This window comes from Salvia hispanica, chromosome 4 (assembly GCF_029641045.1).
Source record: "Salvia hispanica isolate PSC_SH4W2 chromosome 4, Shi_PSC_v1, whole genome shotgun sequence".
In the NCBI taxonomy this organism is placed as follows: Eukaryota; Viridiplantae; Streptophyta; class Magnoliopsida; order Lamiales; family Lamiaceae; genus Salvia; species Salvia hispanica.
In genome coordinates this window covers 52,906,414-52,926,813 of record NC_142695.1, presented here as the reverse complement: position 1 = coordinate 52,926,813, position 20,400 = coordinate 52,906,414, and the positions used below count along the sequence as shown (strand labels likewise).

Here is a 20,400-nt window from a genome sequence, read left to right as displayed (position 1 = left end):
GTCTTCATATCATAAACGTCTTTGCTTTAGGTTACAATATGTTTTTATGTCTATGCTTTCGGTTACAATATGTTTATGCATAGTCCTTGTCCTTTAATTATTTCCCAATCATCTATGACTATGGATTTGTGGGGTTCTTGTTTTTTTTTAATAGTGACTAGGGCGTTTTAATTATTTCCCAATCATCTATGACTACGGATTTGTGGGGTTCTTGTTCTTTTTAATAGTAACTTGTGAAACATCCGTGGGCAAAATACATTCTTAGGTCATTATATATTAGTCAAAATGTTCATTAGGTTCTTGTACAATTTTTTCGTTTTAATTGGTCCTTATACCTTTCTCATAAATTGTATCACATCCTCGTACAATTTTTTTGTTTTAGTACGTCCTTACACTTTTATCATAACTTTCATTAGGTCCTCGTACAATCTTTTATTTTAGGAACTTTTTTACATTTATCTTGGATAATAATCTAAATTTAATTAAACTTAATGAACTTTTTAATATTCCATTATTTAACTTAGCATAGTCTATAAAGATAATATCATCTTGTTATCCAATAATCGCAATAAGTTGCAGTGAATAATAAAAAGATTAACCGTGATGATTGCAGATTAAAATCGAAGTTTTTTTTTAGAATAACTATCTGAATTTTCAATTGATTATTTATATTTATATTGAAAGATACGTTTCCCTGAATATTTATAATCATAAGATAAGTTAAATAATAAATTAAAAGGTTTATTAAATTTAATTAAATATAAATTATTATCTAAGATAAAAGTAAAAGAATATTTTAAAATAAAAAAATGTATAAGGACCTAATAAAAGTTATAATCAAAGTATAATGACCTACTAAAACGAAAAAATTGTACGAGGATGTGATGAAATTTATGAGAAAGGTAAAAGGACCTATTAAAACGAAAAAATTGTATAATGATCTAATGAACATTTAAATTAAAGTATAAGGACCTAAGAATGTGTTTACCAACATCCGTGCTATACATGAAACTTTAATTTATTATTATATATATTTAGATTTTGAAAAATTAAACATCTACTTTGCATTTTTCTAATATTCATTTACTAAATAAATGTTCTTTCATTTAGTTAATGTAATATTGTATAAAAAAGTTGTCGTGGTGGTATTTAAATATAAAATTACACGGAATGTGTTAAAATGACAACCCCTCTTAAAATAACACCATACCACCATTCCTAGCCAATCATTTGTACACATGGACGAATAATTAGCTGCCATGTAGCAATCATAAAAAATTAGCAATGGTAAATTTACGCGGACTGCAACATCCAATACTCTAGGTTGCAATATCCAATAACTCTAAGCGCTATAGAATTGTTTCGCAGATAGATTACAAAATGCATTAGGGTAACAACAGAATGACTTAGGTGCACATAGCACAGAGGGCGCGAACAACGTATAAAGTATTGTTTTAGAGCTTAGGCGCACAGTGTTAGAAGGCTTTGCGTGTGTTTTAATAAGTGAGCATATCACTACTCGGAGGCCTCGTGTGCCGCACATTCGTGCACCCGAGCCAATCAGCTCAACTCGTGCAGCACACAGCTTAGCCATGGAACTGAGTTTCATGGACTGCTGAATTTGAGAACTACAACTATTCTGACTGTTTGCGACCAACTCTATCAGAAATCACGGAAACTCATTTTCGGATCTTGCTGTTTCCTGTTGCCCCTTCCTCTCCGTCCTCTTCCCCGGCCTCTTCCCCTGCCTCTGAAAAACGACCTCCCGTGCTTCATCTCTACGAGTGAATGCAACAGTACATCGCACAGAATGCACCCAACATGCAGTGTGCCTCCATCCTTCAAAGGGGTGGTCTTCTTGTTGAAATCCACCTCTAAGATGGTGGAATCACAATTAGGGCAATGATCCTTGGTTGTCGAGATCTTATGAGCGCCTTCAGGAAGGGAAACGAGACAGTTGCACATATTGCAGTAGAGCCTCCATTTGGGAGCGCTGACTGGATCGAGCACTAGTGTACCATCGCACTCGGGACAAGCACAAACACCTTGGGATATCATAGAGTGCGGGCATGTAGGATGTGGGCATTGGAAACATGGCATGCCGGCTCCTTTGCCCAATGTCACAGCACCAGCAGTCTTAGCCGCACCATATAAATTACCGATCCCTTCAAATGGAGGGCTGTTGTAACAGTACGGGCAGAACGGAAAGGATTTTCCCTCTGGACCAGGCAATGAGAAGATCAAAAGCTCAAAGTTATCCAAAGGGCAGGTGAGTTCCTTGTACAGCTGAAACGAAACAAACGTATCAAGTCTATAAACATCTCATGAGAAAAACATGCCACTACAGATCAAATGAACAAACATGAATAAAATTTCAGATATGCCAAGTTTTACTAAAATCATCCAATTCGTGACCTTGCACTTCATCGTATGCACTGAATTTATGTTTACCTTGACTGTACCCTTCTGAGGAGTGTAATAAATTTCTTCACACGTCCCACAATATAAACGTGATGGCTGGGAAGAAATGAGCTTCATGTACCGCAAACATTTGCCACATTTGCTAAGAACGCGTCCAGTGTCTGAGAGTGGAGAAAATTCAGCTTCAAATAATGCATCCATGTCTTCAATCTACATGAGCAGGAAGAAGGTTTTCCAAACAAATTTACACTCGTCAAAATTTATTTAAAAAATAATTATTTTTATGTGAGAATGCATGTCTCTGCTGGTATCTGAAAAAGTACAAACAAAAATGCTTCCCACTTAAAGGAAAAAATTACCTGCTTGACAAAGTAGGTAAACTTCCTTCGGAACTGCTCTATCACATGCTGCACGACTAAAGAATGGTCTGCTTGACCTTTAGCAACAAGGCCAATTTGATGCTCAATAAAACTCCGGATATCAGGCAAACAGAGATCTGGGTCTATGCACTGGTAGCCTCTTATTAAGCTGATACCCAAAACAGTAGGAACCAATCTCCTTCCAGCTTGTACCTGCCCATCAAATAAAGACTTACAATAAGTCTTGCTTATCATTTCAGCATATAGCATAAGGTACCCCGTCCCCTTGTTGACAGGTTCTCGGTTTTTTTTGCTTTTTTCTTCTTTTTTTTGTGCTTTTCGTTTATATTTTTGGTTTTATACCAGAAGGGTCCGTGGTGTCTTTCAACAAGAAGAGTATTCATGCGCTCCAATTTCATAGAAAGAGTGATTTAAGATTGCGAACCTGTACATAATTCCGTTCACATATGTTGTTAATGTGTACAGGAATGGATGCATCTGTTCCTATTCCATTCTTTTCCATCAAAGAGATAACTTCACTTTCAGTAAGGTAATCTGGAGGCTGTGTACTCCCCTGAAAATCATAAAGTTAAAGATAGCCAGCCAGGACAGCAATAAATTTTACTCGTTAGCAAGACATTAATAGAAAACACATACTATATGACATCTGCTGTTTCAATACCAAAAGAAAGAAAATTGAGTAGCTCTTAAATGCTAATGGTCAATACCTCTTCTACTTCAATTCGAGCTATGTCAATTTTTTTCCCTTCAGTAAACTGGGGTATGTTTTTCTCACTAACTGCCAGCCATGGCATAATGGATGTGAATCCTTTGGCTGTTACATGCTGCCCAACACAATGGAATGATTCTCCACCAGATTCAAATTCAACCGTTCTCTTGATATACTTGCATTCAGGAGAAAGAGTTCCCAGAAAATGTTGACAAATATACTGATAGAGTTTCCATGAATCATGCCCTAGCATATCCTCTGTAGCTGAGCACATTGGAGTTATTGGAGGATGATCGCCTACATCAGTTCCAGATCGCGGCTTGTGATAGCCATCAGACAGAAGCAACTGCACATAATTACCAAATTCTGGATTCCTGGCTAGTGCTCCAAGAGTACCTTTGTAATCAAAGGAAGATGGGTACGCAGTGCTCTCTGTTCGGGGATAGCTGCAGTAGCACAAAGAAGAAACAACGCATCCAACAAAGAAAATTCTTCAATTAGAATAAAAAATAGACTATTATGAAGGCGATACAATGTGTGAACCACATTCTAATTGTCATCAAATTGTTGTGCTCAACACTCTTTTAACAAAGCTATATCCAGTATCCTTTACATTCACTGCTGCAATTATGCAACAGAAGAAATACTAGAAACGATGCAGGAGATACTAGTGCTTACTGACTTACAGTTAACTACTCCCTTTGTCCCGGCTAAGATGACACATTTCTTAGTCGGCACGAGATTTTAGAAGTTGTTAGTTAATGTGTTAATTGAGAAAAAAGTGATTGGGTGGATTAATTGGAGAGAAAAAATTTCAAAAAATTTCCAAAAATTTCAAACATGACCCCTGGTCCCAATTAATCACTGGTGATAGTTATTTTTAACTCTTTTTGTACGTCTGAAAATCGTGATATACATTGAAGGCATTGTCAAAGACATTAGCATAAAGTTGTTATACATCATATCATTTGTCTTCTTGGCCTGAATATATTAAAATTAAATGGCCTGTCGGCCAGGAGCTCCTAGGGCCATTTCCATGCCTACCTGCCTAGCCCTAGACTGATTATTACGATTATGCTGCAGAGCAAAGCAAAGATACTTTATAACACGGAAATTCTCCATATGATGAATCTTATGATTGATTCCCTAATATATTGAATTGACCAAACAAAATGCATAAATAATGTTGATTTATTTATAACAGATTACTGTTGATGTCCCGGTGCATGAAAAAGTCATAAAAAGTAAAAAATGGAAAACAAACACTTGCTATGAATCTGAATCACATAGGTTTCATATACACGTGTTTTGAGATTCTAGAAAGAGATGCTGCTGCCAAACACATACATGTATATATATGTAGTATATAAGAGAAATAGTGACAATATCAAACCTGATGTAACCTTGGGTATATAAACGCTCAGCCAATTGCATAGCCAGCTGCGGACCCAGGCCCATAGCACTTGAAGCTATCTAAATCAGTCAAGACACAATTACAATCTATAGTAAGATTTCATACTGGACTATTTGAGAATCAAAACCAAATTAGAGATTCAACTTCAAACATTATTGAGGCTATTTTATTCTTAATTTTATTTTTCTCTTTTTAACATTTTTTCCCTTCTCTTCAAGACATAGACTGTGAAATTGTGGGTTCATCAATCAGTTGGTCTCAGATTGGGGTTAAAAACGAAGTAGATCAGAAAATAGAAATAGAAAATAAATCACTTTGAATAGGAGGGACAAATTATGAAATCTAGAGGAAATTTATTGCATACGAAAAAAAAGATGCCATGAACCAACCTTCAGAAGTTTTACTGTGTTGAGACCAGAAGGGCGACTTTTTGACTCCTGTTTTTCTGATATACGAACAACTTTCAGCATTCCATCCTCTTTTACTATGTTTTGGAACATATGAGTTGTCTGTTATCAAATAAATTAACATGGCTTTTAAGATATGAGTATCACATATAGAACATCACAGAGAATTCAAGAAAACCTTACATCTGAATCAAATAGTCTATGGCGCTCCCATTGTAATTTGAGTTCATACCCTTGGTGTAATATATATGGATGCAATGCCCAAAACTTTTCTGGCTTAAAAGTGGAAATGTCTAGGTGTCGTTGCACACAAAAGCCTAGAGTTGGAGTTTGACACGGCCCATAACTGAATGTGGAATTTGAGTTAGTTAGTAACACACAATTAGAATTTTACACGGTAACTAAGTACACATGCACCCAAAGTAACAGAATTACAGAAATAATTTGGGTTAGTCACACAAATATTTAGAATTACACAAATATCCAGCTGCCGTTGCAAGCAAAAATTATTATACGGAGAGATACTAACGAAATAACTCGTGAATCAAGGTTTCCATATTTCCCATTGAAATAGCTCGTTTGAAACCGGGTGAAGGCAACTCCAACTTTGAGATCTATCTCTTGCCGTGCATCCACAGCCAGTGCCTCATTTTTGTTAGGTTCAACAAGGTTACTCATGGCATTCAAAATATCCTTCTCGGTTACAGATGAAAATCGAGCACGATAAATCTTTTTTCCATCCTTTGACTGGAAACCAGTGGACTCAATTACTGAAAAAATAAAAAAGAAATATTTTGATTAAGAATGGACTTTGTTCCCCAAAAAGTATCAGCCTAGAACCAACCAGAAATATAGGTTTTTTTTCTGAGGAAATTAACTTCTCATTCTTGTGTCATAAACTAAAGAGATCTACTTCTACATAAAAGGGTAATGTGAAGAAGATAATCAACTAATTGATGCCATATAACATCCATCCACTTTCTTAAACTATTATGCCTCATCTTTTACATATAGCTCCTTTTATGTACATCACTCCCATGTTCTACATACAGCAAGCAAAGTATAACAACAAACTCTGATCTTTACTTTTAAATACATTCATATTATCATTCAACCAACCAAAGCTTCTCCCCCAAAATAAGTAGGTTTTCTATAGTTCTCCGCATCTTCCAGTACTTTGTACTCTTGCCATTTTTATACGAATAACACTTCTAAATAAATCATACTCCCTCCATCCGCCCATTAACGACGCATTTTGAATCGGTGCAGGTTTTAGGATATTGTTTCACTTTATAAAGAAAAGTGAAAAAGTTAGTGGAATGTGGGTCCCATTTTTACATATTAATTTCATAGTAGAATGTGAGTGGAATGAGTTAGTGGAGTATGGGGCCCACTTACTAAAAGTGAAAAAAAAGGTAAATGTGTCTTTAAATGGCGGACACCCCAAAATGGCAAAATGTGTCAGGTTTTAGCGGACGGGGGGAGTACCTCCTCCTGGACTGAATGTCTGAAGATACATTGGCATGCCCAGTGCCACAACATACAGGTATTAACTCGTGATTAGACAAGTGCGGGGTAATTCGAGGTGATTAAACACATCCATAAAGCATAGTTTTGTTACATTTTCAGTGTGTTGAAAGACTGAAAGAGAGCAATACAATAAATAAAGTTACCTTCAAAGCATATATTTTCTCCCTCACGGTCACAATCAAGCCACAGTACCAAGTGCCCACAACCACGAGCTTCTTGGTTCAAATGCCTAACAATATGAGCCTTTCCAAGCATGAAAGGAATTATAATCATAAATAATGAAAATAAAATCAGAGACCACCCTGATAGCACCCAAAAGACAAAGACCAAAGCACCTCAAAATTTATGTTATCACATGGATGATAAAAAAACATGGGGATGGAAAGCAATAGAGGTTATAACCACTTATGTTTGGTCAAGAATAGCCATATATACATGCTATATATATAGTAGACTTGGTGCAATGCATTAAAATAAATGTTCTTAGCACATATGGCGAATCAATGAGATAAGAGAAACCTTCGGTGTGGATTCTGCTTTAACAGTTGGTGCATCGAAGAGATCCAAAGGATTGGTAGCATTCCAGTCCTGATAACGTCCATGAAAATCTAGACTAGAATTTCAGAAACAGATTATTCCAGTCATACATTATATATTGGAAACATTATTACAGAAAAGAATAGCAGTTCCCTTTGTTACAATATAATTGTGTTTTTTGAAATATTGCAATTTGCAACTGTTCAGTTGATAAATTATCCACCAAGACATTGCTAGAGAAATAAATAAGAAATGCACCAATCAATTGGTAGATGAATAACAACTCACTAGGAAGAAATGTGATACAGAGTATTTTCTTTTTCAAACTAAAAGTGTAAGTTCCATTTGGCTACAACTTATATGTTACTATCGAGTATTGAGCAATTATTTGTTTCTAGGTTACAAAATGAATGCAGTGCATGGTTTCTCCATCAACATCATGAGAAAATTTATTAGGCAAGCAATCTTACTAAATAGCAAGGAATTCTCCTAAAGGACATACTCGCAAGTCAAGGATATGGAAACCTGAAAACATGACCAATCACTGATGTTACTCTATAAAGCACGGGAAATCCCAGAAACTTCCCCTCAAACTCATGCACCTCAGTGCTACCCCTTCTTGTTGACATCTGCAATTAGAAAAGCCTAACTATGTCATGCAATTTTATCAAAAGTAAAGCACATACTTTAATCGATACAGAGTCGGGCAGAATAGGGAATTGTTTTTCAAAAAAAACAAAAACAGAGAGAAAAGAAACCGGAACTAAACTAAAGCATAGCATATCTGCCAATAAGATGAGCGCATATTCACTAAACAAACACAACATTCTGCCTTTAGATGCAAAGTTTAGTCTATCTATGATAAGCTGTACTAGTCCTCAAACCAATAGAAATTCCTTTTAAACTTTCCAAGCAAAGAGACATTAATTTCAAGTATGTTCCTCTTTATGACCGTAATACCAAACTCCACCACAACCAAACACTATAAGAGCAACTTCACTTTATAATGATTTCACATCCCAAAAATGCAACTATAGGGTTGACTCACTAATAAACACCGCTACCTGCTCCATGAATAGGTAAAAACCAGTTCTATTGAATATGGAAAAATGTAAAAGTATCCTGTAGCTAAAGTCCAATCTTTAACATTTAGCTAGCTTATGCCAAAAGAGAAAAATGATGAAACTTCGGTATCTAAATTCATCATTTCCTCATTTCTTTCCTACTCGAAGAGCAAGCTAAAATATTACTAGCTACTTTTGACTAATTCATGTTCACATAAACAACAAGCATCACAATAAATGCGAAATTATTGAAAAGAAACGGAAATGGCTTACTCGACCGCCGGAAAGAACTGTAGCAATCGAAAGAGCAATGCTCGGCTTCTCGGCTACCTGAATCCATTGAGAATATCGTTAGCACGGCAACAAAAAAAGAATTACTACAAATTAAAAAGTTAGAAAAAGTAGGATTTGAGAAATCATATGCATAAACTTCACAGACGTCTGCTAATTTCTTACCATTAGAACTTTGGGAGCCATTATTGGTTTCTGGCGGTGATTTTGCAGACTTTGCTGCTTGAATTTGTGAGGAGCTTCTATAAGGGTTTGGGTTATTCAATTAACCAAAAATAGTAAGCTTACATGTTTTTAATTGGACGCCATGAGCTTCAGCAATTTTGATTAAAAAATGGAGATGAGTACATTTTTTCATAATTTTATATTTATAAAAAATATAATTAAATATTGAATTCATTTGAAAAATAAAACTTATAAATGATTTTAAGTTTTATTATTAATCTATTTCTTTTAGTATAAGTCTTATATATTGTTGATACGTAGTGTGATAAATTGTTAATTTTTTTAAGTTTCTAATTTTGCTTAGCTCATTAATGCAATGTATTAAAAATGCAACACGATTATAATAAAATGTCAAGATATAATTTTGTTGGCATTTCAATATATTGTGTTGACATTATGCATTGACATGTTAATATCACTGTGTTTATATTTTTAATAAGCATTGATGAGTTAGCACTATAACTCACCTCTCGTTGATACCGTGTATTCTCATTCTAATCTTACCAATGCTTAAATAATTAAATTGCTTAATACTAATTAAATTGGTCTCGATCAATTGGTTTATTCGCTTATTGAACCAATTATAAAAGCATTGGATAAAAATTGGTGAAAACCGCAAAACAAACGTTGCTTTTGATTGAAACTACCAATTGACATGAAAAAATTGAACTTCTACCAAAGTCCGTGATATTAGTAGATTATTTTTTTATATCATGTCAAATACGTGTGAATTATATGTTTGCAATCTCAAGTTTCGACGACATATAGTAGTGATTTTTATTCAATGAAGGCAGTTGGTCTCGTCTTCTCAGCCATGAAAACCTCGTCAAACTAGCAAATTCGACAGACGAAAACAGATTACAGAACTGGAACCAGATTTTCAGACTATCAAACCTAGTTTTTCTTTGTGCAAATTGGAACACGGTGGTCTCAGGTATCGACTTTCCAAGATGACAACGGTGGAGTGTCGGAATGCATCCATGTATTCTCCATGAACACATGCCTCTCCCCCTTAACCATGTCAGCCAAAGCCGAGAGCTCAGTCATCTCTTCCGGGGTTAGTTTCACCGAGAGGGCTCCAATATTCTCATTGATGTTGTCGATCTTGGTGGTGCCCGGTATAGGGCACACATCATCTCCTTGGTGATGAACCCAAGCTAACGCCAGTTGAGACGGGGTGCAGCCTTTACTCGTAGCTATTTCACTGATCTTCTCATACACCACCTTGTTGGTTTCAAGATTTTCAGCACTGAACCTTGGAAAGAGCTACAAAATTCAACAAACTATAATCAGCAAATGCAAGTTAAAGAGAATGCGTTCATGCTTCAATATTTTAGTTGCAACTGCGTTAAATGTAGCTAATATTCATCTATCTGCTAGATAGATACGGATAAAGCTTAAGTTACTCTATACGCATAAAAGATTGAGAAGCTTTACAAGATATGAACCAACCTTACGGAAGTCGCCCTCCGGCAAGTTCTGTATCAACTTGGGACCAAGTGAAAAGAAGCCACGCCCAAGTGGACTGTATGGGACAATTCCAATGCCAAGTTCCCTGAAATAACAATACATGAAGAAATCTGATTTTAACCAGTTTCTCAAGACTTAAATCCTGAATTACTGACAAATTACCTCAACCTCGTACCTGCAAGTAGGAACTAATTCTTCTTCCAAATCTCTCGACCATAGTGACCATTCGTTCTGGATCGCAGTAATTGGGTGTACAGCGTGAGCCCTTCTGATTGTCGAAACAGAAGCCTCTGAGAGCCCAACATATTTTATCTTCCCTTCTTCAACCAGTTTCTTAAGCTCTCCCATCTTGGAAATGAAAACAAATCATTATAGGAAGAAGAACAGAGGAAATAACACAAATGTAGTCAGTTTTACTCATAATTTCAATTAAGATCATATAGGTTAACTATCAAACGCAGCATATTTTGAATTTTGAAATCACCAATATGAACCATAAGTGTACTGGAAAATTTTCAGCTTCAAATAGTTCATGGATCATTAAGTATATAACTACATATCCAGCCTTCACATTCCAACAGAGTTATTTAATCTTCGCAAGGGTACTGACCGTGACTTCAATGGGCACACGAGTGTCGATTCTATGAACATAATAGAGATCAATACAGTCAATATCAAGACGCTTCAAGCTCGCCTCACACGAAGCCCTCACATATTCTGGCTCACCATGTATATCCATTTTCCCATCCTTGTGTGTTATCCCAAACTTAGTAGCAATTTGCACTTTCTCCCTCAGCCCCCCTTTCAAAGCCTGCAACAGTTTCAACGCACTAGTTCAGGAAAATCATGGTACACTTTATTCAAATCTCAGTCTCCATGAGAATCTCCTCAAACCTCAACGAAATTAAGCTCAAATAATCATGAAGATTGTCACAATCACAAAGCATAACTGCACAATTGCATCTTCACTTCAATTATCTCTTCTCAAAAGTGTTCTAACATTAATACTCGGCGAAAATCAGCAAACAAGATCAATCAACTAATCAGCACAAATTACAAACAGAGTAAACCTCGATGAGTGAATACAATCGATTGAATTCAGAAGTTAAGCGGAGAGAAATAATACCTTTCCAATAAGAATTTCGTTGGTGTGGGGACCGTAGGCGTCGGAGGTGTCGAGAAAAGTGACGCCGGAGTTGATGGCGTGGTGGATGAGTTGGATCATCTCGTCGTCGGGCTTCCGCTGGCCATAGCCGGATGACATGCCCATGCAGCCGAGGCCTTGTTTGGAGACCTCGAGCCCCTGCGACCCCAGCTTGATTCTCGGCACATTCACCCCCATTTCACTTAATTAGGGCTTCTGCAATTTGGGATTCAATGTGTTTTACTGGAAAGCAAATGAAGTGAGCTGATTTATAGTGCTTCTAAGAGGGAAAAGGAAAGATGATAACGTAAGCGATGACGCCATTGGACCTCTCTTCACTCACTCAACTCAAACTCAGATTAAATAAATTTCTTTTTTCACTAATAAAAGTATTAGTAGTATAACTAGACAATAATTTTCAATGTTATATTTTTATAGTATTTTATTAATTTATTATGATGGTATAAGATTTTGCATCAAAATTCGATATTATTTTACAAATAAAAAAAGCTAATGCAAGAAAGCATAAATAAGACCAGTACACATTTCTTCAATATAAGAATTAGGAGCTATTGATTAGTGTGTTTAGGTATAGAGATTAAATTTGATTGAATGTAGTATAAGGAGCTATTAAAAAAAGACCAGAAATGGCGATTGAATAATCACGCAGGTATCGATTTTACTGGAATTGTCGAATCGTTGGAAATTCCAAACAACAGCAAAGTTCATGACTTTTACCATCAAATTTAAGTTCATGAAAAAATCCCAAAATTTAGTTTACGTTCGTGATCTTAGTGACCAATTAAGCTCAGGCGATTTCAGGCTTCACAGCCATGAAACCTTGAAAAAAAACTGTAAATTCGACAGACGAAAACAGCTTACAGAACCGGAAATAGATTTCCAGACGATCAAACCCAGCTTTCTGTGGAAATTTGAACATGGTAATCTCAGGTATAGACTTTCCAAGATGACAATGGTGGCGTGTTGGAATGCATCCATGTATTCTCCATGAACACATGCCGATCCCCCTTAACCATGTCAGCCAAAGCCGAGAGCTCAGTCATCTCTTCTAAGGTTAGTTTCACAGAGAGGGCTCCGATATTCTCATTGATGTTATCGATCTTGGTAGTGCCTGGTATAGGGAACACATCATCTCCTTGGTGATGAACCCAAGCTAACGCCAGTTGAGACGGGGTGCAGCCTTTCCTCGTTGCAATCTCACTGATCTTTTCATACACCACCTTGTTGGATTCAAGATTCTTAGCATTGAACCTTGGAAAGTGCTACAAAATTCGACAGACTACTATCAAGAAATGCAAGTAAAAACAGTTTTTGGCATCTTCATCGTTAAAAAGACAAAGAACTGAAAATAGATTCAGAAACCATCTGCTTCAAGCAGAAACATCATAAAACAAATGGCATTGGACAATAAAGAGAACTTCTTCCTGCTTCAATATTTTAGTTGCAACCGCGTTAAATATTAGCTGATATTCATCTTACTGTTAGACAGGTATGGATAAAGCTATTATGCTATATGCATAAATGATTTCATATTTGGATTTATCGAGAAGCTTTACAAGATATATGCACCAACCTTACGCCAGTCACCCTCCAGCATGTTCTGTACCAACTTGGGACCTAGTGACAAGAAGCCACGCCCAAGTGGACTGTATGAAACAATTCCAATGCCAAGTTCCCTGAAATCACAATACAAGAAGAAGAAAGCTGATTTTGACCATTTCCACAAATGCTAAATTGCTGAAAAACTACCTCAACCTTGTACCTGCAAGTAGGAACTAATTCTTCTTCCAAATCTCTCGACCACAGTGACCATTCGTTCTGGACCGCAGTAATTGGGTGAACAGCATGAGCCCTTCTGATTGTCGAAACAGAAGCCTCTGAGAGGCCAACATATTTTATCTTCCCTTCTTCAACCAGTTTCTTAAGCTCTCCCATCTTGGAAAGCATGAGAACAAATCATTTTAGGAAGAAGAGCAGAGGAAATATAACCAATGTAGTCACTTTTACTCATACTAGTTTTAATTCAAGATCATATAGGTTAACTATCAAACACAGCATTTTTTTGAATTTGGAATCATCAATATCTAAATTCTAACATAAGTATCACTATGTATACAGTCTTCACATTCCAACAGAGATATTTATTCTTCACAAGGGTACTGACCGTGACTTCAATGGGCACACGAGTGTCGATTCTATGAGCGTAATAGAGATCAATACAGTCAACATCAAGACGCTTCAAGCTCGCCTCACACGCAGCCCTCACATATTCTGGCTCACCATGTACATCGACTCCCCCATCCTTGTGTATTACTCCAAACTTAGAAGCAATTTGCACCTTTTCCCTCATCACCCCTTTTAAAGCCTGCAACAGTTTCAACAAACATGAAACCTGAGACTCTATAAATGCAATGCATGAAGATTGTCACAATCAGATTGTTATTTAAAGCATACATTGCTAATTGCTCAGCCCATATAACAATGCATAACTGCACAAGTAGATCTTAACTTGAATATCTCTTCTCTGAAATGTTCAAACATTAATACTCGGCGGGAAAATCAATCAACTAATTAGCACAAATTACAAACGCATCAAATCGATTGAATCAGAAAGAAATAGTAGTAATACCTTTCCAATAAGAATTTCGTTGGTGTGGGGGCCATAGGAGTCGGAGGTGTCGAGAAATGTGACGCCGGAGTTGATGGCGTGGCGGATGACTTGGATCATCTCGGATTCGGGCTTCCGCTGGCCATAGCTGGCTGACATGCCGAAGCAGCCGAGGCCTTGTTTGGAGACCTCGAGGCCCTGCGAACCCAGCTTGACTGTCGGCACAATCGCCCCCATTTCGCTTAATTAGGGCTTCTGCCTTCAATTGACACTCGATTTTTGAATGATAGCAAATGATTGGGGAAAACGAAAGATGGTAACGTAAGTGTGCTGCGTAATGCTATCGCCAGCGATGACGCCATTGTTAGATCTCTCTTCCACGACCTCAAATACAAAACCATTGAAAACCGAATTTTCCTTCCGAAGTAAACAGAAATTTAAAAATTAATTTCAATTTCAATAACTGAATCGAAAATCGAATACTCACCTACTTCCACATAAGTATTTATTCTTCTTTACAGTCATAAAAAAAATACTACAGTGAATTGCACTAATTCAGATTTTGATATTCTAATAGAAAATATAGATTTCAAGATTTTATAGTAATGATTCAGTATAAAATACGTACTACATGTATTCATCAAAAATAATTTATTGGTAGACGATACGAATTTTACGACCAAATAAATAAAGTAGGAAACATAAAAAAATAAAAATTAGTACAATAATAAGTACTGTTAGTTAAAAATGGGATCTATATAGTAGTAGTATAAAAAAAACTATTACTCCTACTACGGAGTACTCCCTCCGTCCGCCATTAGGATTCCCGGTTACTTTTGCGCACTCGTTTTTTGAAAATGATAAAAAATAGTTAAAGTGAATAAATGGTAAAATAAGAGAGAGAGTAATGCTGAGACTTCTCAACGTTATTCTCTCTCTTACTTTAACAATTCTCCATTTTAACTATTTATGGAGTATCTTTTTTCCAAAACAACAACGCAAAAATGACCGGGACTCCTAGTGGCGGACGTACAACATAGCATAAAAAATTCAATAATACTTTACTCTCTTATGCTATACTAATTTCCAATTAAAATCCATTTCGTCTTTTTATAGAACTATTAGCAGTCCGACATGATAAGAACACACATTTTAGATTATTTTTTGTTATATAAGAGCACTCTCAATGGGTCGGCGTTAAATCCGGCGAAAAATCGCCGATTATCGCCGGGCGTTGGGGAGAATTCGGCGATAATTCGGCGTTAATTCTAACTCCCGAAAATTCGCCGGATTATCGCCGACCACTGTGGGCGATAATCCGGCGATAAAAATAGTTTTTTTTTTTTTTAATTTCCCCCCCTATAAATACACACCTTCTCTTCATTCTCTCCTCATCCTCATCCCTTTTCTCTCTTCATTCTCTCCTCATCCTCATCCCTTTTCTCTCTTCATTTATTTTCTCTCTCTCCATCTATATTTAATGAATTCTGAATCATCTTCTCATTCTCGGTCCGACGAGGAGATATCTCATTCTTCTTCCGAAGAGGAGGTACCTCCCGCTCCCACCGGATGGGATGTCGCGGGTTTCGCCAACAACCCAGTCAACAACTATATCTCCCGTTTAATACAACGAACTTTATTACTATTATTTGTCTTGTCTTATAAATTAGCTAGCTTTATTATATAAAAAAATAAAACAATTAAATTAGTAATGATGTAAAAATGAAATGTTGAGTTAGGGAGAAATAAGGGAGAAATAAGGGAGAAACCATTGGAGCAGTTGGCTAAAAGTTGGCTAAAAACTGGGGATAAATTTTGGTGCTGATGTGACGCTGATGTGGCAGGAGTTAGGGAGAAATAAGAGAGTTTTTAGCCGGACCATTGGGAGTGCTCTAACTCCAGGATAGAAGAGGCAAAATAAGACATTTAATTGCAAATGGAAAGAGTAGTATTATTACAAGCTTATCCAAGAAAACATAAGATCAGTACTATGTTTGGAAGCGGATACTTATCAAACAAACATTCAGCAACAAAGGAGTAGAGAAACTGCTCTAAGAATGTAAGTAAATTTTGCATTCCAAACATGGAAAGAACAGAGCTTATCAGGCCTCGCCTTTCCACGATTCCAACGGGGGCGTGTCTGCGTTTTTCCACGTTCTCGCCATGGAAGCGTACCTTTCTCCCTTCACGTTGTCAGCCAAAGTAGAGAGCTGAGCCATATCCTCCCGAGTCAGTTTCACAGAGAGCGCTCCAACATTGTCCTTGAGGTTGTCGATCTTGGTGGTGCCCGGTATAGGAGACACATCGTCTCCTCGGTGATGAACCCATGCTAACGCCAGTTGAGACGGGCTGCACCCTTTACTTGCTGCCATTACACATATCTTCTCGTATATCAGCTTGTTGCTCTCAAGATTTTCGTCGTGAAACCTCGGATAAAAGGCCTAGCATATAAACCAGACAGATCTCGTTCATCATTTTTCACAAATACAACAAATTGAACAAAGTCATTGATAATGCACCAACCTTACGAAAGTCGCCCTGTGAAGCAGTCTCGAACATCTTGGGTCCGGCTGAAAGGAAACCGCGTCCAAGTGGGCTATACGGGACAATTCCAATACCGAGCTCTCTGAAATTCATCACACAAGCCAAATGCTGATATAACATCAGAATGCAACAAAAAGGAAACTCTGTTACCTGCAAGTAGGAATCACTTCTTCTTCAGCATCTCTTGACCACAACGACCATTCGATTTGAACAGCAGTTATCGGATGAACAGCATGAGCCCTTCTAATAGTTGAAGGAGAGGCCTCTGAGAGGCCAATGTATTTAATTTTTCCTTCTTCAACCAGTTTCTTAAGTTCCCCCATCTTCATAATTTTGGGAAACATTCAGCAATTGAAAAAATGAGGAAACCGAATTCAAGATGGAGCTGCTTACTGTGATTTCAATGGGCACACGTGTGTCAATCCGATGAACATAATACAGATCAATGCAGTCGACATCAAGACGCTTCAAGCTGGACTCGCACGCCGACCTGACATAGGTAGGGACACCACGAATCTCCCTTTTGCCATCCTGATTAAATGCAGCAAACTTGGAAGCAAGCTGCACTTTTTCCCTCATTCCCCCTTTCAAAGCCTGCAGATCAGTGGCGGATGTAGGAATTTTTTTCAGTAGGGATAAAAGATCCCTTTGTTCCCCAATATATGTCCTATTTTGATCTAACACGGGTTTATAGAAAAACACTTTTACTTATTATGTTTGCACTTTCATTTTATTTTTATTATTTTTAGTAAATAGACCGTGTATTCTAAAAGAGTAGACTCTGGTTCTAAAAGATTTTGCTAACTTTTTCTTTATTTTTTTTAAAAAATGCAGAAAGAAAACACATACTCACAAAAATATGTGAAGTAATAGCATAGTATAAAAAATCACAATTATAAAATCTACGAAAATTCATAAATATTTTTTTATTGCAAGAAACTAATTAACAAACACCTAATCAAAAGAAAGAAACAATTCATATTTACCTATTCTTTTTCTTATCCTCGAATGTTAATAAAGAAATAAAGAATGATAAAAAAAATAAATTTCTGCATAATTTAATTAAAAACTGAAGAGAAAAGAAATAATTAGAAAATTGAATAGTAACAACAGCAAAAAAACATCGCCTAAAAAGAATTAAAGGTTCCAATGTAGAAAATGCCAGATAAGGAATTAAAATGATAAATAGAATAAGTTAGTTTCATTTTAAAACTAATCGATAGTAGTGTTGCACGTTTAGAGAGAAAAAAAAAAGTTACTCTCTCCGTTTCTTTATAATTGAGTCATTTTCTCATTTCGGAAAGTTTCTTCATAGTTGAGTCATTTTTATATATAGTAACCTTTTTCTCATTCTTATTTACTCTCTCTTACTTTATTCTCTCTACTTTATTCACTTTATACTTTATTCTCTCTACTTTTTCCTCTCTCTTACTTTTTATATATTCATTTAACACACCAATATTCATTTCTAAAACTCCGTGCCGAAAAGTTTCGCCTCAAATATGGCGAAACGGAGGAAGTACTGTAATAATGATAGTATTATAATAATATTTTTTTAATCGGCCAACATCATCTTCTTCCTTAAGAGCATCCACAATAAGAATAGGCCAGCCATAGGCCAGCCACTCTCTCTCTCTGCCACGTCATCAGCACTAAAAATCCACATGTCACATCAGCATTTTACGATTAAATTACGGAATTACATTTACGAGACATATACTGGAAAATTCATTAATTGCATTAAAAAAAATATATTCATTTAAAGAGAGAGAGAAATTTACTAGCCTTACTACCACCACTGCTACCACCCGCGTTACTCATCGCTCGATGTTGCTCTTGTACAGAAATTTAGAGAGAGAGAAAACTCGTTAAAACAAGTGGTGCAAATGAAAATGAAACTAAAATCGCGTATATATAGGTTTTCAAAAAAAAAAATTAAAAAAAAAATGAAAATTGGCGCTGGCCGATCGCTGGCTGATCGGCAAGCCACAATGGCGGCCAGCGCATCGGTCAGCGCCCTCAAATCGGCTAGCCCACGCCGATTTTTTAGCCGATTCGCGGCTGGCCGATTCCAATAGTTCGGCTAGCCGACCGGCTAGCGACGTGAATCGGCTAGCCGGTGGGCTAGCCGCTATTGTGGATGCTCTAAAACACCAAACTCTTTCTTATTGTTTTCTCTACTATTTAAGAATTTTTAATTTTCAGCCATTTTTATCCTTCAATTTCATTAAATTGGTGAGGGCTGAGGTAAATTTTTTAAGATTTCAAAAATTTTATAAATAGAAAAAATACAAAAAAAAGGGGCTTAAAGCCCTCCCTCTCTTCCTACGGTGTCCGCCCCATGTGCAGGATTATGACTCGTTCAATAAATTGACAGATACAGGAAACAGAACTTGTTGGATTGGAATTTTCCTATCACTGTATACAACCAATATGTCATGATGTTTGTAATGACCGACTCTACTTCCTCCCTCAGCATACAACGCATCGGATGACGACCTATAAACCATGTGGTCTATATATCATTCCAGCACATCCACCAAAATCCATCCAACAAACTTTTCTAGTTTTAAATTTATTTCCCTCTCAAAACTCCATTTTCATACATAAAACACAATAAATTTCAGGGAAACATTAAAAGTTGAAAAGATAAAATTGTCATTGAAAATGAAGACAATATATTTGAATCCTGATTGAAAAAGAGAAAGCTACTAGAAACGAGAAGAGTTGTGGGGTCGGAGGTGGAGATGACATAGATTTCAGGCAATTTAGAAAAGTGAATCAAAGAAAAGAGTACCTTTCCAATGAGGAGTTCGTTGGTATGAGGGTCGTAGGCGTCAGAGGTGTCGAGAAAGGTGACGCCAGAGTTGATGGCGTGGTGGATGAGTTTGATCATGTCGGACTCGGGCTTCGGAGGCCCGTAAAATGCTGACATGCCCATGCAGCCGAGGCCTTGTTTGGACACTTCCAGGCCCTGAGACCCTAGCTTGATTCTCGGCACATTCATCCCCATTTTGAGTAATTGGTGCATCTGTTGATCTTTAAATAAAGACATCACCACCAGCGGTGGCGGAGCCACGGTGGGTAGACATGCCAACGGTTCGTAAACCGGCGGTTTCGGTTCGGAACCGCCGGTTCTGGTTTCGAGAAATGTGGAACTGGAACCGAACCGTGAGGCTATTTCACTGTTCCGGTTCCGGTTCTGGTTTGGAACCGCTGGTTTTCCGGTGATTTTTTAACGGTTTTTCACGCTTCCGGTTTGGAACCGATTATTCCGGCACGGTTTCGGTTCGTAAAATTTGAAATCGGAACCGGCCCACGGTTCAAAATATGGCGGTTCCGGTTCAAGAAAAAAGTCACGGTTCCGGTTCGGAACCGGAACCTTGAGCCCCCAGCCGTTTGAGCATTTATTATATAAAATAAATATATGCGGCATTATTAATATCAGTAGCCAGCCTAGTTGGTGTGAATATGAGCCATTCATGCACGAGATACCAAAACCGTTTCTTGTTGTGTTTTAATGTTTTAATGTATATGTCCCTTCTACGCAGGCAATTTGAGTATATTACTATTACATCATGTTACAATAAAAGGGAAATTTGGGTATATTACTACTGCATTATGTTACATTAAAG

At 36.9% G+C, this 20,400-nt stretch overlaps 4 protein-coding genes across 7 annotated transcripts; all 4 read right to left on the bottom strand.

The window, feature by feature from the left end:
- Positions 1 to 1,247: 1,247 nt before the first annotated feature.
- Positions 1,248 to 9,061, bottom strand: LOC125194476 (DNA topoisomerase, type IA, core). 4 transcript variants are annotated; one of them, XM_089056485.1, is made up of 14 exons: positions 8,919 to 9,061; positions 8,736 to 8,792; positions 7,924 to 8,027; positions 7,381 to 7,474; positions 7,005 to 7,104; positions 5,861 to 6,101; positions 5,515 to 5,677; positions 5,314 to 5,433; positions 4,904 to 4,983; positions 3,509 to 3,956; positions 3,226 to 3,354; positions 2,781 to 2,993; positions 2,452 to 2,631; positions 1,248 to 2,286 (listed from the first exon to the last, which is right to left on the bottom strand). In XM_089056485.1, exons 1-14 carry the CDS (start codon positions 8,937 to 8,939, stop codon positions 1,663 to 1,665), a joined length of 2,574 nt encoding a protein of 857 aa, XP_088912611.1. In that variant the 5' UTR covers positions 8,940 to 9,061; the 3' UTR covers positions 1,248 to 1,662. The 4 variants fall into 4 exon arrangements, with proteins under 4 accessions (XP_088912611.1, XP_088912612.1, XP_088912613.1 ...); XM_089056486.1 differs by lacking the exon at positions 8,919 to 9,061 and having other exon boundaries at positions 7,869 to 8,027; positions 8,736 to 8,772; XM_089056487.1 differs by lacking the exons at positions 8,736 to 8,792; positions 8,919 to 9,061 and having other exon boundaries at positions 7,381 to 7,469.
- A 669-nt stretch (positions 9,062 to 9,730) lies between these two features.
- LOC125194036 (auxin-induced protein PCNT115-like) lies at positions 9,731 to 11,790 on the bottom strand. The gene is made up of 5 exons (XM_048092036.2): positions 11,575 to 11,790; positions 11,059 to 11,259; positions 10,624 to 10,796; positions 10,431 to 10,533; positions 9,731 to 10,244 (listed from the first exon to the last, which is right to left on the bottom strand). Exons 1-5 carry the CDS (start codon positions 11,788 to 11,790, stop codon positions 9,909 to 9,911), a joined length of 1,029 nt encoding a protein of 342 aa, XP_047947993.2. The 3' UTR covers positions 9,731 to 9,908.
- Positions 11,791 to 12,240: 450 nt separating this feature from the next.
- LOC125194037 (auxin-induced protein PCNT115-like) lies at positions 12,241 to 14,675 on the bottom strand. Its single transcript, XM_048092038.2, has 5 exons — positions 14,243 to 14,675; positions 13,778 to 13,978; positions 13,376 to 13,548; positions 13,187 to 13,289; positions 12,241 to 12,875 (listed from the first exon to the last, which is right to left on the bottom strand). Exons 1-5 carry the CDS (start codon positions 14,456 to 14,458, stop codon positions 12,540 to 12,542), a joined length of 1,029 nt encoding a protein of 342 aa, XP_047947995.1. The 5' UTR covers positions 14,459 to 14,675; the 3' UTR covers positions 12,241 to 12,539.
- A 1,455-nt stretch (positions 14,676 to 16,130) lies between these two features.
- Positions 16,131 to 19,781, bottom strand: LOC125195382 (auxin-induced protein PCNT115-like). The gene is made up of 5 exons (XM_089069834.1): positions 19,563 to 19,781; positions 17,159 to 17,359; positions 16,916 to 17,088; positions 16,745 to 16,847; positions 16,131 to 16,662 (listed from the first exon to the last, which is right to left on the bottom strand). The coding sequence occupies exons 1-5, from the start codon at positions 19,776 to 19,778 to the stop codon at positions 16,324 to 16,326; spliced, it is 1,032 nt and encodes a 343-aa protein (XP_088925960.1). The 5' UTR covers positions 19,779 to 19,781; the 3' UTR covers positions 16,131 to 16,323.
- Between the last annotated feature and the right edge of the window lie 619 nt (positions 19,782 to 20,400).

Excerpts from the sequence above, each read along its gene's own strand:
- LOC125194476 (XM_089056485.1), bottom strand. The coding sequence starts at position 8,939 with ATGGCTCCCAAAGTTCTAATG. Across the intron at positions 8,793-8,918 it reads TGGCTCCCAAAGTTCTAATG|GTAGCCGAGAAGCCGAGCAT; the intron begins GTAAGAAATTAG and ends CAATGGATTCAG. Across the intron at positions 7,475-7,923 it reads GTGATTGGTCATGTTTTCAG|TCTAGATTTTCATGGACGTT; the intron begins GTTTCCATATCC and ends CTGAAATTCTAG.
- LOC125194036 (XM_048092036.2), bottom strand. The coding sequence starts at position 11,790 with ATGGGGGTGAATGTGCCGAGAATCAAGCTGGGGTCGCAGGGGCTCGAG. Across the intron at positions 10,797-11,058 it reads GTGTGCCCATTGAAGTCACG|ATGGGAGAGCTTAAGAAACT; the intron begins GTCAGTACCCTT and ends TTCATTTCCAAG. Across the intron at positions 10,534-10,623 it reads GAATTAGTTCCTACTTGCAG|GGAACTTGGCATTGGAATTG; the intron begins GTACGAGGTTGA and ends TTGTTATTTCAG.
- LOC125194037 (XM_048092038.2), bottom strand. The coding sequence starts at position 14,458 with ATGGGGGCGATTGTGCCGACAGTCAAGCTGGGTTCGCAGGGCCTCGAG. Across the intron at positions 13,290-13,375 it reads GAATTAGTTCCTACTTGCAG|GGAACTTGGCATTGGAATTG; the intron begins GTACAAGGTTGA and ends TTGTGATTTCAG. Across the intron at positions 12,876-13,186 it reads TGGAGGGTGACTGGCGTAAG|CACTTTCCAAGGTTCAATGC; the intron begins GTTGGTGCATAT and ends CGAATTTTGTAG.
- LOC125195382 (XM_089069834.1), bottom strand. The coding sequence starts at position 19,778 with ATGGGGATGAATGTGCCGAGAATCAAGCTAGGGTCTCAGGGCCTGGAA. Across the intron at positions 17,089-17,158 it reads GTGTGCCCATTGAAATCACA|ATGGGGGAACTTAAGAAACT; the intron begins GTAAGCAGCTCC and ends AAAATTATGAAG. Across the intron at positions 16,663-16,744 it reads CACAGGGCGACTTTCGTAAG|GCCTTTTATCCGAGGTTTCA; the intron begins GTTGGTGCATTA and ends TTTATATGCTAG.